Genomic DNA, 16,199 nt, shown 5'->3' on the forward strand with positions numbered 1-16,199 from the left:
CACACTGAGGGCTGCAGGGAGAGCTGTAAGTGGACCTGTGGGCAACTCCGCTTCCCTGGTACCCCGTTCACCCCATTTCCTGGAGGTGGAGTCTCATGCTATACCTGGCCCAGGCTCTTTCCCTCGGTTCTCGGTAAAACAGGCGTGGTCACCTCTGGCCCTGTGGCTTCCCCCCACCACCACCTCCGCCTGTGTCCCAAGCTATACCAAATCTTCATCCCATGCTCCCTCTTCATCCTCGCATCCACAAGAGGTTTCCAAATCCAGATTGCAGCCTTCCTTACCCCCGCCCCAACAAAACGGCACACAGGAAAGGCAAATAAATAAATAAATAAAAATAAATCATATTTTTATTGTTTGATTAACAAACTGGTTGGGGGGAGGGCAAGAATAAGACATGCGGGGAAATACCAGCTTTGATTAGTCAGAAACTCCTGTTATCTGTACAAAAAAATGAATGTTACAAAAATCACATAAAAAACTAGGCTCAAGGAAGCAGCCGCCCTCGCAAAAGAGGGCTCAAGGCACCTGGGAGGCTGAGAAGAGGCCAACCTGGTCATGGGCGTGGCTGTGGGGACAGCCCTTCCCTCCTTCCCTCCTTCCCTTCTGCCCTTCCCCAAATGCCCTTCCCTCCGGCCAGAGGGGCACACTCCCTCTCCCCGATTACAAGTGCTACAAAACTGCCTTGAATACCACCGGCCAAGGCACTGCCAGAGATGACATGGGCCCTGAGTGGAGCCCCAGGCTCTCCCTCCCCGGTGGCCCAGGCCTGGAGAAAGGAGGGCCTTGTTCCCCAGGCCCCCAGGCGGGCACAGATTCTGGAGCTGCCTGAGGGAAGCCTCTTAGGGGAGGCCCAGGCTCCGCCCCCTGGGGAGGCAGCGGCCGTGGGACCCACACACAGGCACACACACCCCTGGTTTTGGTCAGTACTGAGTGTGGGCAGAGGGGCCGCAGCCCTGTCCAGTCCCATGATGTTGACTGAGAGGTGCTATCCCAGACGGTCCTTGCTGGAGCTGCCATCGCAGGCTGGGCCCTAATTGGGGTAGCACAAACAGCATCCCGTGCCCGCCGCCTCCACGCTGGCCTTGGCACCGGGTCCCAGGAGCCCATCAGTGACAGAGTGCTCCATGATGATGTCCTCCACCCGGGTGATGTACAGCAGTGTCAGCAGCACCCCCAGGAACTGAGAAGAAGGGGCAGGGCTGGTGAGGGCCTGCTGGGCATCAGGGCAGCCCTCCCCGCAGCTCCTGGCTCCCAGAAATCCAAGCAGCCAGTCCCAAGCCCTCATGGCCCTGTGTGACTTGGGCAACACCCACAGCAGAGACTTCTCCCAGCACCCACACTGCCCAAGAAGCTGGGCCCCTCTCCCTCTCCCAGGAAATCCCAGAGTTCCTTGCTGTGCCCGATCAGCAAGGGCCCCTCCTTTCTGGGATTTCTGCCTCCACCCCAGCTCTGTTACACACTATCTAGGGGATCTTGGCAAGTCACTGAAGCTTGCGGCTCCTCAGTTTCCTCCTCTGTGAAATGGGCATCGTAATAGTGCCTCCCTCACAAAAAAGAAGTGAAGCAGCAGTGCCTGCGCAGCACTTGGAAGAGCTTTGCCACCACTGCTATTGCCATTCGCCCCTCCTTCCAGCCGTGCAGCCCTCCCTGGGCAAGTCCTGGACTTCTACGGAAAAAGCCCCTTCGCTCTCCCGCTCTGCACCTTCTCTGCCCTTCTGCAATCACCAAGCCACACTTTCTCTGAACCCATGGCCGGCCCACCTGGGGGAGCAGGATGCCCAGAAGGATGCCCGCCATGATGGTGTAGTTGTCCATGAACCAGATGATCACAGCGTTGGTGCAGCCCCGCACATAGATGACATCCTGCACGCTGAAGCGCTGCATGGGAAGGAGCTGGGTCAGCGCAGAAGAGCACCTGGGCTGGCAAGAGCCACAGTCCCGACTCTGCCAGTTACACAATGTCCAGGCTAGTCCCTCAACCGCTGTGATCCTCAGTTTCCCATATGCAGCATGAGAAGGTGGCCCTAGATTCTGGTTCTTAATGGACAGTACTGTTCTCTAGAGAGGACTGGGGACACCGTGGTGGCACTTTTGGTTGCCCCAGCAATCGAGGTTGGGAGCTGAGGGACTGCAGAGCTCAGGGTAATCCTACTCCACAAACAACTGCCCTGCCTGCATGTTTCTCAGATATCCCTGCATGAAAAGCCTCACGGATGTTTTCCATACATGGAAAGCCTGTCTATAATTATCCAAGCCAACAGCCCCACTCCAGGTACATATAAAAAACAAAGCAGAGCTGGGCATGGTGGCATGTGCCTGCAGTCCCAGCTACTATGGACGCTCAGTTGGGAGGACTGCCTGAGCCTAGGAGTTTGAGACCAGCCTAGGCAACAGTGAGACCCTGTCTGTCTCTTAAGTCGGGGGGGGGGGGGGGAAAAGCATTTCTGCATTGGTTTTAATATACCATGAATTTTCCAGAACTACTACTAGGTAAATTAAGGAATGATTATACATTATTTAATCCAGAACTTTATCAAGAGTTGTTCACCGTTTTTAAAAACCATGCCCATGCCAATGGCAAAAATGATGCCCATGGTATGTGAGTCGCCAACACAATGCCTCCTATCAGCTGCCCTGTAGCTACTGCAGCCTCAGGGATGCCTCACATCAGTGCAGACACCTGACTACATTGTATCTTCTCCTGCACCCCTCACTGCCTAAGCACTTACATGATGAACTATGTTAAAGAGCTGTAAATTGCTGTATTTCATTTCTACTTTATCTCAGATCATCATGTTAATTGTTTTGGAATCGGGCATGTAGGCAGGTTATCTGTGAATTTCACTTGGGGATAATACATAGGACATTACCACTGTTTGTTATTAAAATGGCCATTGGTTCTGAGGGGTTGAGAACCACTGCTGTTCTATGGCTCTCAAACATGTGTCAGAATCAGCCACTAGCCCCATCCCAAGAATGTGCATTTCTCACATTCCCAGGGGATGCTGTTGCTGCTGGACAGGGGACCCCACTTTGAAAGCCACTGCTCTGCATGTCAGGTCACCATTCCTTTTAGGTCCCTTCTCAGCACCACCCCTGCTTCTCTCTTAGACCAGGAGTGTTGCCCAGGAAGCTGACCCAGGGGCAGCCCCCAGAGGGGGTTACCATCCTCTAGAACTCCTGGGTCCCAGGTGGCCCCAGGGGCAGAGGCAAGCTGGTGCTGAGCATGGCTGAGCACACAGCACACTGCGGGTACCAGGAAGGGCCGTGGTGGCTTCATGTGGACCAGCCCACAGTAGGTGCTTGGTAAACCCTGACAGGTGGCATCTCCCAGCCTGGGGGAATTCTTGGTTCCTTGAGCCCTTCTGTGTCTGGGTGGGGGTGGAAAACCCCAGCAGCCCTGGCTCTGGGTCACAGCCAGGAATGTTGGAAAATCTCAGTGGCCAGAACCCCGACCTCAATAAACCCCTCCAATCACCCCAGGGTGGAACAGGAAGAGCAACATTTCCAGGGAAAGGCGTTTCAAAGACATTACCTCCTTGTCGATAGTTTTGTAGCCACACATGGTGTTGACAACTTCTGTCTGAAATGGAAATGTATAATAGCTAATATTTATAACGGTTCTAACTCAAAAAGGCACTATTATCCTACCCATTTTACAGATGAAAACTGAAGCACAGAGTTGCACTGTCCAGCAGGGATGGAGCTGAGATTCCGACCCAGGCAGTCTGGCTTGAGTCTCCATCATAACCACCTCCTCCTCCGAGAAATGCCCCGTGAAAACACTGTAGGAACGCAGGTTCCATGACTTTTACAAGGGAGAACCGCCCCTCCACAAGCAGCAGATCAGGACCCCAGAGAAAGGCGTGCTGCCCAGGCTCCTGGGCTATGACCGCCTCACAGCACTGCTTCGCTCACATGGTAATGCACCGTCTCAGAAGTCAGGGTGGGGCTGTTCCTGTACCGCTGGCTCTTGGGGAGGAAAACCTCAGACCACAGCTGGCACAGGGTCAGCTGTGGTTTACCTGAAGTCCAGGCCAGGGCTCCTGGCCACGCTTCCCTGTTCCATAGACCACTGCTCCACCAGCAGAGAGGGCTACCAAAACTTCCTTCTTGGGAAGAGAGGTGCTCTCCAGATTTCCCAACTACTGATTAATTCAGGCATAGGGAAAGCTGTGGTCACGCCCTAGACCTCGTCAAACCCCTCCCCAGGCAGGCCCTAACTCACAGGCTGCCGCGGGCACCTCCCATCACCACCTGTGCCCTGCAGGGTCTCCTTCTCCAACCACCAGGGAAGAGAGTGAGACTCCCTGGTCCAGCCCGTGACCCCCACCAGCCCTGCTGCTCTACATCTAAGTGAACACTGCCGTGGGGGATGGATGCCACAGGCGCCAGTGATGACTCAGGGAGTCAACAGCAGAGCCCCCAGTGTACCCTCTGGTGTTACATTTCCTGGGTCCAGATCCTGCTGTGCCACTTAGGAGCTGTGACCAACCTTAGGTGGGCTGCCAAGGAACCGGCACGCAGAGGTACTTAATACATATTTGTTAACTGAGCGAATGAATGAATGAATGAATGAATGAATGAATGAATAGGCTGTGATGATCACAGAACCCCACCTCCTAGGGCTGTTCTGGACATAAAGTGAGATGCACATGTAAAGTGCTTATCATAGGGCCGGACACATGGAGAAGCACAGGAACGCTGGCAGGTGTGATTTGTTCATAATTCCTGCCCTTGGAAAGGTAAGGGAGGGTGTCTTCTCTCCTTCCAAGAAAGAGGGTTGGGCTCCAGATGTCATCTAGGTCAATCTAAATGTCAGGGCTTGATGTGCAGGCAAGATAACTTCCCTCGGTCTAGCTGGTTCTCCAGGTAGCCTCAGTTCCAGCCAGTGTTTTTGGCCCTTCCAGGCCATAAACACGACCCCAGTGGAGAGGGTCAGGCCTGGAGAGCAGGTGCACGGGCACATGATGGGAGTGAATGCTTTCCATCTCGTTGGTTCATCATTCATTCGTTCATTGAACAAATATTAACTGAGCACCTATTGCATGCCAAGCCCAGTTCTAGTCACTTGAAATACAAAAGTCTTGAACAACAAGACAAAGTCCCTACCTTCATGGAACTTACGCTGCAGAAAGGGAGATAATGAACATAACAAATAGGTAAGCTGCATGGTACGTAAGGAGGTGACAAGAGTGACTTCACTGGGCCAGCCCTGGTGACCCGGGGGTGATAAGTCTCTTAGCAGACAGGCGACTGGCATAGGCCTCTCTGGTGCCAGAGCCCAGAACCCTTCTCCAGGCCCAGGGGGGACTCACCTCGCCCTGCCAGGGGATGCATCCATAGTCTTTCCAAAAGTAAAGCCTGCCTGGGTTTACCTGCCTGACCACAGAATCGATATTCTGCAAGAGGCTCTGCTGAAGTTCACAGACCCCAAGACCAGGGTCCAGCAGCCTCTTCCATCCTGCACAGGGCCACAGGACAGGAAGTCAGAAAGGGGACTCCTGGGCAGCCAGAAGATCACAGCAACGTTCGTGTGTGCATCCTCTCACCCTGAGCAGACTGAGCAGCTAATGGGACAGGGAGGGGGGCCTTCACGACAGGCCCCTAAGGGGTAGCCGACAACAAAGAAGGGGAGGTTCGTGAAAATTTGTCCTAAGAGCTCAGCAGGCACAGCAGTCTGGAGCCATTTAATGTAGAAGCACGCTGCCCTCTGCACCAACAGCTCCCAAGGATATATCCTGCTATAACCAGATTTTACAGCCCTATGTGAACTTCTATGGCTCAAATCCTCTATTGGAAGCTCATTTAAGACATTTCTGTTAAAGCTGAGTGTTAGAGAAAAAGTTACTTTTCCTGAAGAACTGGTATGTTCTGCTGAACAGTAACAATGTAACAGACCATGTCTCCCTTTTCCTTTTGGCTGCCAGGAAACTCTAAGCTAGCGGCCTCCAACCTTTCTGGCACCAGAGACTGGTTTCAAGGGAAACAATTTTTCCACAGGATGGGGTGCGGAGGGGTGGGGGAAGATGGTTTCAGGATGAAACCATTCCACCTCAGATCATCAGGCATTAGTTTGATTCTCATAAGGAGCACGCAATCTAGGTCCCTTGCATGCACAGTTTACAATAGGGTTCGTGCTCCTAGTGCCACTGCCAATGTGACAGGAGGTGGAGCTCAAGCGGTAATGCTCCCCCACCCTCTGCTCACCTCCTGTTGTGAGACCTGGTTCCTAACAAGTCACTGACCGGTACTGGTTCATGGCCTGGAGGTGGGGGAGCCCTGCTCCAAGCCACCAGAAATGAGGCTCAGCTCCTTTTCAGTGAGTCCATGAGGCCCTGAGGCTTAGATAGCAGGATTTTATATTTTTCTCCACCATCTAGGCCTCCTATCTGAGAATACAATTTCCACAGTCCTGATTTTTAATGTTATTTTAGTTTTTTACACTACATATTTCCTGTGTACTTGTTCAAATCCTAGGTTGAATGGTATAGTGTAAAATAAATAGATTTGGACACAAATCAACCAGTTCTATGGAGGAAGGGAATGCCCTGTTTCACGTTTATAGAAAATCATCCAGGTGTGGTGGCACAGGGAGAATCAATGGTCATGTGTAACACAGGGTCAGATAACCCTGGCCAGGGGAAGGCTCCTCCCTACCTCGGTGCTCTCATTCAGATGCTGTCTTCAGATTCTACCCTCTCTGCAGACGGTGTCCGTGTTTATACCCCCAGCCTAGTCGTCCCCAGAACTCCAGACTCCTATATCCAACCGCATCTTTGACATCCCTGCTGGGATGCTGAACAGGCTCTCAAGCCCCCCATGTCCACACTGAGCTCCTGGTCGCCTCCTGCCTCCTTTCAGTCCTCCCCTCTCAGGCAGTGGCAGCCCCATCTTTCCTGTGGCTCAGACCAAAACCTGGGTATCCTCCTTGATTTCTCTCTTTCACTCATCGCCCACATCTGCTATGCCAGCAAATCCTGTAGGCTTACTTGCAAAATACAGCCAGAATGTCACCACTTCCACCACCACCACCACCACCCAGCTCCAAGCATCTGTCTTCTCCTGCCTGGTGCAGGGATGCTGCGGGCAGCCCTTAGCTGTCAGCCCCCTGCAGTAACTACTTCATGTGATCGTTAATTTTATATGTCAACGTGACCAGGCCACGGGATGCCCAGATATTTGGCCAGACATTATCCTGGGTGTCTCTGCAGAGATGTTTCTGCATGAGGCTAATGTTTAAATCAGCAGACTAAGTAAAGCAGATGGCCCTGCCCAAGGGGGAGAGGTCTCATCTGATCAGTGAAGGCCTGAACAGAAGACTGCCCTCTCCTCAGTGACCATAAGAGATTTCTCCCTGCTTGGCTACCTTCGGGCGTGAACTGAAACACTGGCTGTTCCTAGGTTTGGAGCCTGATCGGCCTTTGAATGGGAGCTCCACCCTCAGCTCTCCTGGGTCTCTGGCCTGCCCACTCACCCTGCAGATCTTGGAACTTGCCCACCTCCATAATTACACAAGCCAATTCCTTATTATCAATCAATCCCTCTCTTTGCTCTTGGTGTATTAGTCTGTTCTTGGCTGAACAGAGCCAGCAAGTCCCTTCTTGGGTGGACCACTGGACTCATGCAATGCCTGGTCAATGTGGGTGGGAGTGTGAAGGCCTGGCCCCCTCATCCCAGTAGGGGACAACTCTGAAGGGCTGTCCTTGTAGATGTGGCTGAGGCCTTCAGCCGAACTGAGCTGAGGCTGCATCACTGCTCAGCTCCCTTCATTGCCCAGTCCCGCTTCTGGCTCCCGCTGCCACAGGTGCTGATCCAAGAGCACCTTCCTGGACAAGATGACCTGTGACCCCTGGATCACTGCGTATCAGCCCCTAACTCTATCCCTTCATCTAGCATGTCCCTCACAACAGCCAGGCTGATTCTTGTGAAACCAAGTCAGAGTGCCGCTCTTCCATGCAGCCCTGTATGGCCCCTGTCACTCCTCCCTGACTCCACTCCTACCATCCTCCCCTGTAACTCCCTGTGCTCCAGCCACTCCGTGCATTTCTCAAACGCCCTGGGGTGATTCCCACCCGGGGCCTTGGCACAGCTGTTCTTGCTGCCAGGAATGCCCCTCCCCCAGACACCTTCCTCGCTTTCTTCAGAGCTTCACCCAGATCTCACCTTTCTCAGTATCCCAAACTGCAATCCTCTATGCCCTACTTTCTTTTTCTCCTTAGCATTTATGACCCTCTAACTATCTTTTACTTATTTTGTCAGTTTTCTCCAGTAGGATGTCACCTCCACGCAGGCAGAGACTTTGTTTGCTACACCCCCAGAACCTGGAAATGTGTCTGGCATAGAGTAGGTCCTCAGCCAAAATGTGTTGAATGAATGAATGAATACAACTTCGGCTTCCACATCTCAGCTTAGGTATTCAGATGCTGCTGCCCTGGGTGACGAGGCTCAGGATCGCCCCATGTAGGCCTCTCTGGAAACTCTGCTCCTCCTCAGCAACCCCCTTCCCAGAGAACTACCCTAAAATGGCAGCTAACATTTCCAAACAAAGTTTCCCTCCTGGCCCAGCCTTTTTTAGAGCTAGTGCACTTGGCACTGGCTCTCTGACTCATGGGCGAGGCCCCCACCCGCAGCTGCTCAGTTTACAGAATCTGGCTGGGGATGGGCCCACACTGGAATCTTCCCTTTGCCCTCCAGAGCACCTCTCCACACTCCTCCACTATCCAGCCTCTTGTTTTACAGATGAGGATGTAAAACAAGAGGCTTTTTGTTTTTTGGTGGGGATGTCAGGAGAGAAACTTTCCATGATTATCTGGCCCATGAGTAATTGCAAAGCTCTCCACCTCGTTCCAATCCTGAAACAGTTTCTGGACACATTTGTCAAACACAAGGACTGATGAAGACTTTCACTTAAGCGCTGACTACACAGGACATTATCCCAAATGACCAAGGTGACAGAGCCGAGAGGATTGTGCTGGGGAGAGGAAGAGGCTGGCATTTACGTCATCAGACCCCCTTCCAAGCACTCTGCTGCTGAGGATCACCAGGACCTCAAGGCTAAAGACTAATAGAGATGTCCAAGGTGCAGGTCCTACCAGGCTCCACTAACACTGCAGAGCCAGCTCTCCCCGGCTAAGCTCCCCTGGCCTAGGCGCCTCTCCCTGCTGCCCTCACCTGGCCTGCACAGTTCTCCAGAGTGTAGCTCAGGTAACAGCTGCCTGCACTTCATCCCAGCCCTGCCAACCTTGGGCAAGACACCCAGCCTTTGGGTGCCTCAATTTCCTCATCTGTAAAGTGGGTAAAATAACAGTATGTACCTCACAGGGTTGTGAATACTAAATGAGTAAATACCACCAAAGTGCCCAGAGCAGGCCTGCACAAGGTAGGTGCTCAATAGATGTTAACCAACACCACTAAGAAAGATATGGCCTCCCCACCCCCAACCCCTAGAAGCACCATTTTCAGGAGCCCTTGAGAATCAGGAAAGCCTCCGCTCTGCCACCAACTCCTACTTCCCCGCCATCCACCCACACCACCCATCTTCAACTTGGGGAGAGAAACAAGAGAAGAGTTGTACTATCTGGGGTCCCTGACAGCCCCCCACCCCCCACAGGAACAGTGTCTACCGTGTTCCTGATGCAGCAGGTGTAGGGCACCCCACAGGCTAGGGGTCCAGGGGCACTGCAGTCGTGGTACTGGTTCTTGCTCCAGTCTCGGTAGTCCTCCCCGCCACAGCACTTGAACTAAGGAGGGAAGCAAGCAGGAAAGAGGAGCTGCCGTCATCACCCAGGCCCCGCTCCCACGACAGGAAAGGGCCCTGCCAGAAGACGGACGCAGTTCATGATGTGGGTCACCCTGGTGCAGGGAGAGGCTGTACACTTTCAAGTCGGAGCTGTCAAAGTGTGGCATGGCTGCCTACATGGTAGTGAACCCCCTGTCATTGGAGAGGTATGGAAGCCAAGGCTGGGCTGCCTCTTGATGGAATATCAGGATAGTGACTAGACACTGGGAGGAAAGGGGCTTCTTTGACAACTGGCCTCTACCTTCTTCATCTTCGTGTCCCCAAGTGCAGGTGCTGGGCTGGAAAAGATGGCCCTTAAAGTCCCAGAGACCAAGCATGACTCTGTGAAAGTCCCTGCACCTCAACTGACCTTCGCACCCGCCCTAGGAGCCACCCTGTCCAGCTCAGCTGGCCCTGCCCTTAGCAAGGAGAGCACCCGAACCTCACAATCTGCCTGGGACTCTCCCCTTAGCCAAACCCTCCCTGCCTCCCCTCCTTGCTCCTGTAGGAAGTAGTTGGTAATCCTCCTGATGGCAGGTATGTGACTGGCATTGTCCTGGGCACTGGAGAGACAGGGTGAGCAAAAGCAACGCAGCCCCTGCTTAGGTGGAACACATTCCAGTGGAGAGACAGAGTGAGCACTGGATGGAAAGGTGCTGTGCACCCCGGAAATGGAGAAACAGGGGAAGATTGGGGAGGGGCGGCTCTAGGTTGGAAGGTCACAAAGGGGCTCTCTATAGAGAGGATACTTCCTCTGAAACACGGAGACAGGAAGAAGCCAGCCGACTCATGCAAAGGCCCCACACAGAAACAAGCTTGTATTTCAGCAACAGGTGTGGAGGCCAGCAAGCCTGGAACAGAGAGAGCGCAGAGCATGAGGCTGAGAGGGCAGCACAGGCTGGACCATGCAAAGCTTTGCCAGCCAGCTGAAGCAGGGAGCTGGGACTGGAGGGCTCAACCAGGGCTGTGGTACATGTCCTGGTAGCCAGACACCCTTCAGAGTCCCCACAGTGCCCCTTAAGCCATCAGGTTTGGGGACCTGGAAGTGTCTTTCTGCAATGCAGTTCAAAGGGCATTTGCTTTGCAATGGAACAGACCCAAGGTCAAATCCTCAGACCACCACTCCCTGCTGTGCAACCTCAGGCAAGTTGGTCAGCCTCTCTGAGCCTCAGAGAGTTGTCTGTAAAGCAAGAATAAGGATGGCAGCTCTGCACAGCTGAGCTGTGATTACATATAGTGCCATGCATGAAGCACTCAGCACTGGGCCTGGCACCAAGCAAGTGTTCATTCAGCATTAATCACCTCCTACCTCCACCCCAGGAGACATGAAATCCCCAAGCCAGCTAAAGGCTGGTTCCAATAAAAACATCTCACTCCACCCGGAGCAGAAGTCAGCTCTCCCGGCCCAAGCTGGCAGGCACATCCCTGGCAGGAAAAGGCCTTCCAGAGGCTGCACCTGTTGTGACTGAAGACAAGGTCTGGGCCAAGGGTGCGGCCACAGCAAGTGGCCCTGCGTGTGGGGAGAGGCTGGTCCCCACTGAGGGCTGGCACAGGGGCCCAGGCCAGCTGAGGCCCCCAAGATTATGTCCCAGGAAGTGCTGCCCCGGCTGAGTGGTCCTGCGGCCCTCACTCTGTTTGTCCTCACCCAGGAGAACATACCAACCATCCCCGCGGCTGGCGCTGTGGTCTCACCCTGTGCCTGGCACTGTTCTAAGCACGTCTCCTAAATTGAGTCAAGGTAATCCTCATGACGACGCCCCAAGAGCTTCCTGTCATTATTCCCCTTATGCAGGTGAGGAAGCTGAGGCTCAGGACCAAGTGAAGTTGATGTACAAAAGCCACCCAGGACAGCGGCTGGCCCTACCACTGCTATTATTAGTAGTAGTATTGCACCAACAGATTTGGGTGGACCTAGAGGGGAGAGATGTGTCCCAAAAGGAACAGGATCATCATCACATTCAAGAAGTGTCATGGAAGTAAGAGAGGAGTCTGGTTCAGTGTCCCATATTTGGGGGAAACTGAAATCAGTGAAGAGCTTTCTCCCGATCAGGGCTGTCTTTCACTTGACAAGGAGTGAGTTGTCACTGAAGAGACTTGGCAGAGGGGGCTTTGGACTGGGGGAGGTTTCTCCCCTCGAGGTTGCTCACCCTCAAGGAAGGAGGATCCTTGCCCATTGGAGGGTGGTACCCTAGGACCCCGCAAGGTTGCTTGTAGCGACACCTTACTTTGTATTTGGGGGTGGGGGATAGGAAGCCAGTGTAACTGGAGAGGGACAGAAGGGTGACAAGGTTTTGGGCCAGGAATGTGGGCAGAGGACTGGCTGAGAAGGTTGGGTCCTGGCTTCCCCATCCTTGGTGGACCATCCATGCTTACCCTTGCCTCCCAACCTGGCCAGTCACCTGCTTTGGGAATGGATAAGTCACCTGGCCCCTCACCCCATCTTCTTGAGCAGGGGCCTGAATGGGGGGCTAAGGGCACGGGAGGTGCATCTCTACCCCAAAGCACCTGGCTCACCTTTTTCTGAACAAAGTCCATGATGTTTTTGAAGTCCAGATCGTCATAGTAGTTCTCAATTCCTCTTCGAATGTTGTCGTTAAGGAAGGCAATGGTCTATTCAAAAGGAGAAATTACAAAGAAAAAGAACCACACACTCCTGGAGTCCAACTCAAGGTTCCCCGGAAGCCTGGATGGGTAGAGAATGCCATGTGCTGGTGCCTCCAGTGTTCACCTGATGCCTGAGTCCCTGTGCTATGTCCCAGCAGGAGTAATTCACTCCACTCCCTTTACAGACCAGACAGCCCAGGCCCTGAGAGGCTGGGCTGTGCTTGGGGACACACAGCTCTGATGCCGCCATGCCTGAGCTGAGACCTGGCTGTCCTGGTCCCAGGCCCAGTGTTCTTTCTACCGCCCGGGGATGGGCCCACACTGGAATCTTCCCTTTGCCCTCCAGAGCGCCTCTCCACACTCCTCCACTATCCAGCCTCTTGTTTTACAGATGAGGAGACCGAGACTTGGGGAGGGAGTGAGGTCACAGAGCAGGCTGGGTGGGGTATTGCCAGGACTGGAATTCAGGTCTCCTGACCTCCCTCACATGGACCGCTCTCTTCATCACTGCAGCGCTCAGTCCCCCTCGGCTGGGGCTGGGACAATTCCTGCCAGGAGGAACGTGGCAGGCCGCCCTCTCCCAGTCACGCTGCACTTTCTGGATCAACAGCCTGGCTGTTGTGCTGAGACCCAGGAGCACAAAGGGCCCCACAGTGGGAAGGGGCGGGGGCAGGAGCGGGGGCAGTCCAGCTCACTGTAACAATTGCAGCTTTCAGAGCACGGAGGTCGAGTATCAGCAGAGACTGGGGACAAAGGGGGCATTCTCGGCTGCGATGCCGGCCTGAAGAGCCAGACAATTCCCGGGGGTGGCACCACAGCGTACGCTGGGACAACAGGATCCTGGTTCCAGGCCCCATCACGGCTTACTTCTCCTCTCTGGGCCTCAGCTTCTCCACTGTGAGCCAAACCCGTAGGCCTATCTTTAAGGTAACTTCCAGCTCTGAGGATCAAAAACCAAGTCCCAGAGGGGCTGTCAAGCCTCATAATCAAGGACACGGTCCCCACAGCCACCCAGGCCTCTGCTACTTCTTGTAACTTCTGAGCCTCTGTTTGCTCACCTGAAAAATCAGGAGGAAAACACTCTCTGCCTCATAGGAATGTTGTGAGATTTAAATGAACAAAAGCTGTGAAGGTGTTTAGCAGGACACCAGGCACATCGTAGGTCCTGGTGTTATTATTCAAGATTTGTCTGTTTTTCAAGGAGACGAATACTCTATGGTACTACTTCGCACCCACATGTCGGTGGAAAACAAATCCCATGGGAAACCGAGGCTCCAACTCTTATTCAAAAAACTGACTGCGATGGAGGCAGCCTCTGAGGGTCGAGTCCTGGCCAGCCCCACTCTCACAAACACCCTGCAGCCCATAGAGCGATGTGGCTAGTCCAAGGTTGTCCAGCTCGCCACTGGCAGAGAGCCGCTGGGACCAGGGTGTCAAACTCCCAGTCTGACAAACTTGCTAAGAAACCAAGTTTCAGGTTTGGAGCCATCTCCCGAAATTATCTCCAGAATCAGGAAAAGAGGAACAAAGACTGTAGCACCCACCTCCTCCCTGAGCCTCACTCTGCTCAAAGTCAAGGTAAAGAAGGAGATCGAGGCCTGGTGCGGTGGCTCACACCTGTAATCCCAGCACTTTGGAAGGCCGAGGTGGGCAGATCACCTGAGGTCAGGAGTTCGAGACCAGCCTGACCAATGTGATGAAATCCCGTATCTACTAAAAATACAAAAATTAGCGGGGCATGGTGGCATGCGCCTGTAGTCCCAGCTACTCGGGAGGCTGAGGCAGGAGAATCGCTTGAACCTGGGAGGCAGAGGCTGCAGTGAGCCGCGATGGCACCACTGCACTCCAGCCTGAGTAACACAGCGAGACTCCATCTCAAAAAAAAAAAAGGAGATGGGCTCGGGGAAACTGGCCTTCGTAGCCAGAAGGAAAGTCCTCTGCTGATGATAAACGCAGCTCTGGAGCAGGCCTGGGACTGCAGAAGACTGGAGTCAGCCCCAAGAGAAAAGAGGAGATGCAGGCTCCTGTGAACGGCTGTCAACTCACCAACCCATGGCCCTTCGCGGGCCTGGCACTGACCCCCAGGGCAGAAGTTGGGTGGGAGCATTGCCTTCCAGCCGAGCAGCCTGAGCAGAACAAGGATTCTCCTGGCCCCGGGCCCACCCTCCCAGAGGCCCCCAGCTCACGAAGCTTTTTCATCCTTGGGTGCCTGCTCCTCTGGGTGATGAAGGGACAAGCCAGCTGGCTAGGGTGTGGTTGCGGGTGCCTAAAAAACAGGACACCAGGGTGGGGCCAGTCTGCCATCCAGGGTGGGGCAGGGGAATGAGCTTACAGCATTGAACGACACGCTTGGCTGAGCTACGTACTCTTGGGGTGCCGCCAGGGTCAGGGCCTTGCCTAAGGCCACACGTGGGGAGGTTCCTCCCAGGCGGCTTGCCCTTACTCTCGAGGCACCACAGACACAGTCCTGGCCCACCATGTCCTCTGCACCTACCTGGGCCCACTGGCCCACTTACAGCACCCCCACTGGCCACTATGCTGTTTGGACTCTCCCAGGGCTGCCAACAGGGTGTGATGAAGGTGGGAAGCCCAGGGCAGGAAGGAAGGGAAGTGGCAGAGTAGAGGCTGCTCTGTGGCTGTGGGGAAAGGCTCTGCATCTCTGGTGAACAGCCACAGCCTGCCTCTCCAAACCATCCCCAAACCATCCCGGCTCCTGGGCACTTTCCAAGGTTCGGACTTCAAGAGGGGCCTCGAAAAATTAGGCCTTCCATCTGGTAAGCTGAGCCCAGTTTTTGGGGGAAGGGGGGCCCTGCAGGAGCAACAGATGTCCCTGGGCTTCATGGACAGCAGCTGCCCCGAACACCCATCAGGGAGCAATTTGGGGCCTGCTGGCTCTTGCAAGTGTGCACTACTTGTATTTGTGTGCACGTGTGTATGTGTACCAGGGAGACGAGGAGGACACTGAGATGGTTCCTGTGCTGTGAGGGGCGATGGCGGGGTGGGGGGTGTGTGTGAGAAGATCCCATGAGGCAAGCTGGCTGTGCAGTTTGTTAACTGGAAAGTGCTTATGCCCACGTTGACAGTACTGGTAATGTTCTGAGAGACCAGAGGAGCCACTCAGAGGACAGGGAAGAGAGAATTCTAGCTTCCTCTGCCATTCTCAGATGCCCAACATACGCAGGGCCACTGCCCCCACCCCATCCCCCTCCAAACCAGGCCATGCCAGCAGGAGCAGTTCCAGTGAGGACTAGAAAACCAAGCTAAATTAAGCAAAGAGTAAGCAAACATCAAAGGCCACAAAGTTTGAAAGCATGTTGTTTAAAGCACCAAAGAAAGCTATGAAGAACTGTCCTTTCTAGCTTTGTCTTTTAAACCTAGTTTTTATCTGAAGCCTCCACATCACCCCTCTCTCAGGGTTTTTAAATGAATGAGGAACTGAAGCAGGTGAGGCATGTGGCGGCAGCTCCTCCAGCACAGAGGACAGAGGGGTAGGAAAAGGAGTGGAAGGGGCGGCTGCTGGAGTCTCCTACCAGGCCAGCTGCCTGCATAGGACTAAGACCCCCTCCGGGGAGGGAGCAGGCTAGGGCTCCCCTAGGCTGCCTCTGGCTAACACCACTTCCATGTCAACCTGAGACCTGAGGCTGGGAAGGCCCTGCTGCTGGTCTAGTGCAGGCCTAGCTCTCAAACTTGGAGGAGGAGCTGGTCACGGTGGTCCCTGCCTATAATCCCAGTACTTTGGGATGCCAAGGCAGGAGGATCACTTGAGTCCAGGAGTTCGAGACCAACCTGGGCAACATGGTGAGACCTCATC

The 16,199-nt window shown here is 54.1% G+C and overlaps 1 protein-coding gene across 2 annotated transcripts in view; it reads right to left on the minus strand.

Moving 5' to 3' along the window:
* Window positions 1-328: 328 nt before the first annotated feature.
* TSPAN15 (tetraspanin 15) overlaps window positions 329-16,199 on the minus strand; it is a 55,202-nt gene continuing 39,331 nt past the window's right edge. For both annotated transcript variants that reach the window (XM_025397713.1, XM_025397712.1), the window contains 5 exons: window positions 12,299-12,394; window positions 9,630-9,746; window positions 3,539-3,586; window positions 1,765-1,881; window positions 329-1,183 (listed from right to left, as the gene is read on the minus strand). In XM_025397713.1, coding sequence (XP_025253498.1) covers window positions 1,034-1,183; window positions 1,765-1,881; window positions 3,539-3,586; window positions 9,630-9,746; window positions 12,299-12,394 — 528 coding nt within the window. In that variant the 3' untranslated portion in view covers window positions 329-1,033. The remainder of the gene's footprint in view (window positions 1,184-1,764; window positions 1,882-3,538; window positions 3,587-9,629; window positions 9,747-12,298; window positions 12,395-16,199) is intronic.

This window comes from Theropithecus gelada, chromosome 9 (genome assembly GCF_003255815.1).
Source record: "Theropithecus gelada isolate Dixy chromosome 9, Tgel_1.0, whole genome shotgun sequence".
Classification (NCBI taxonomy): domain Eukaryota; kingdom Metazoa; phylum Chordata; class Mammalia; order Primates; family Cercopithecidae; genus Theropithecus; species Theropithecus gelada.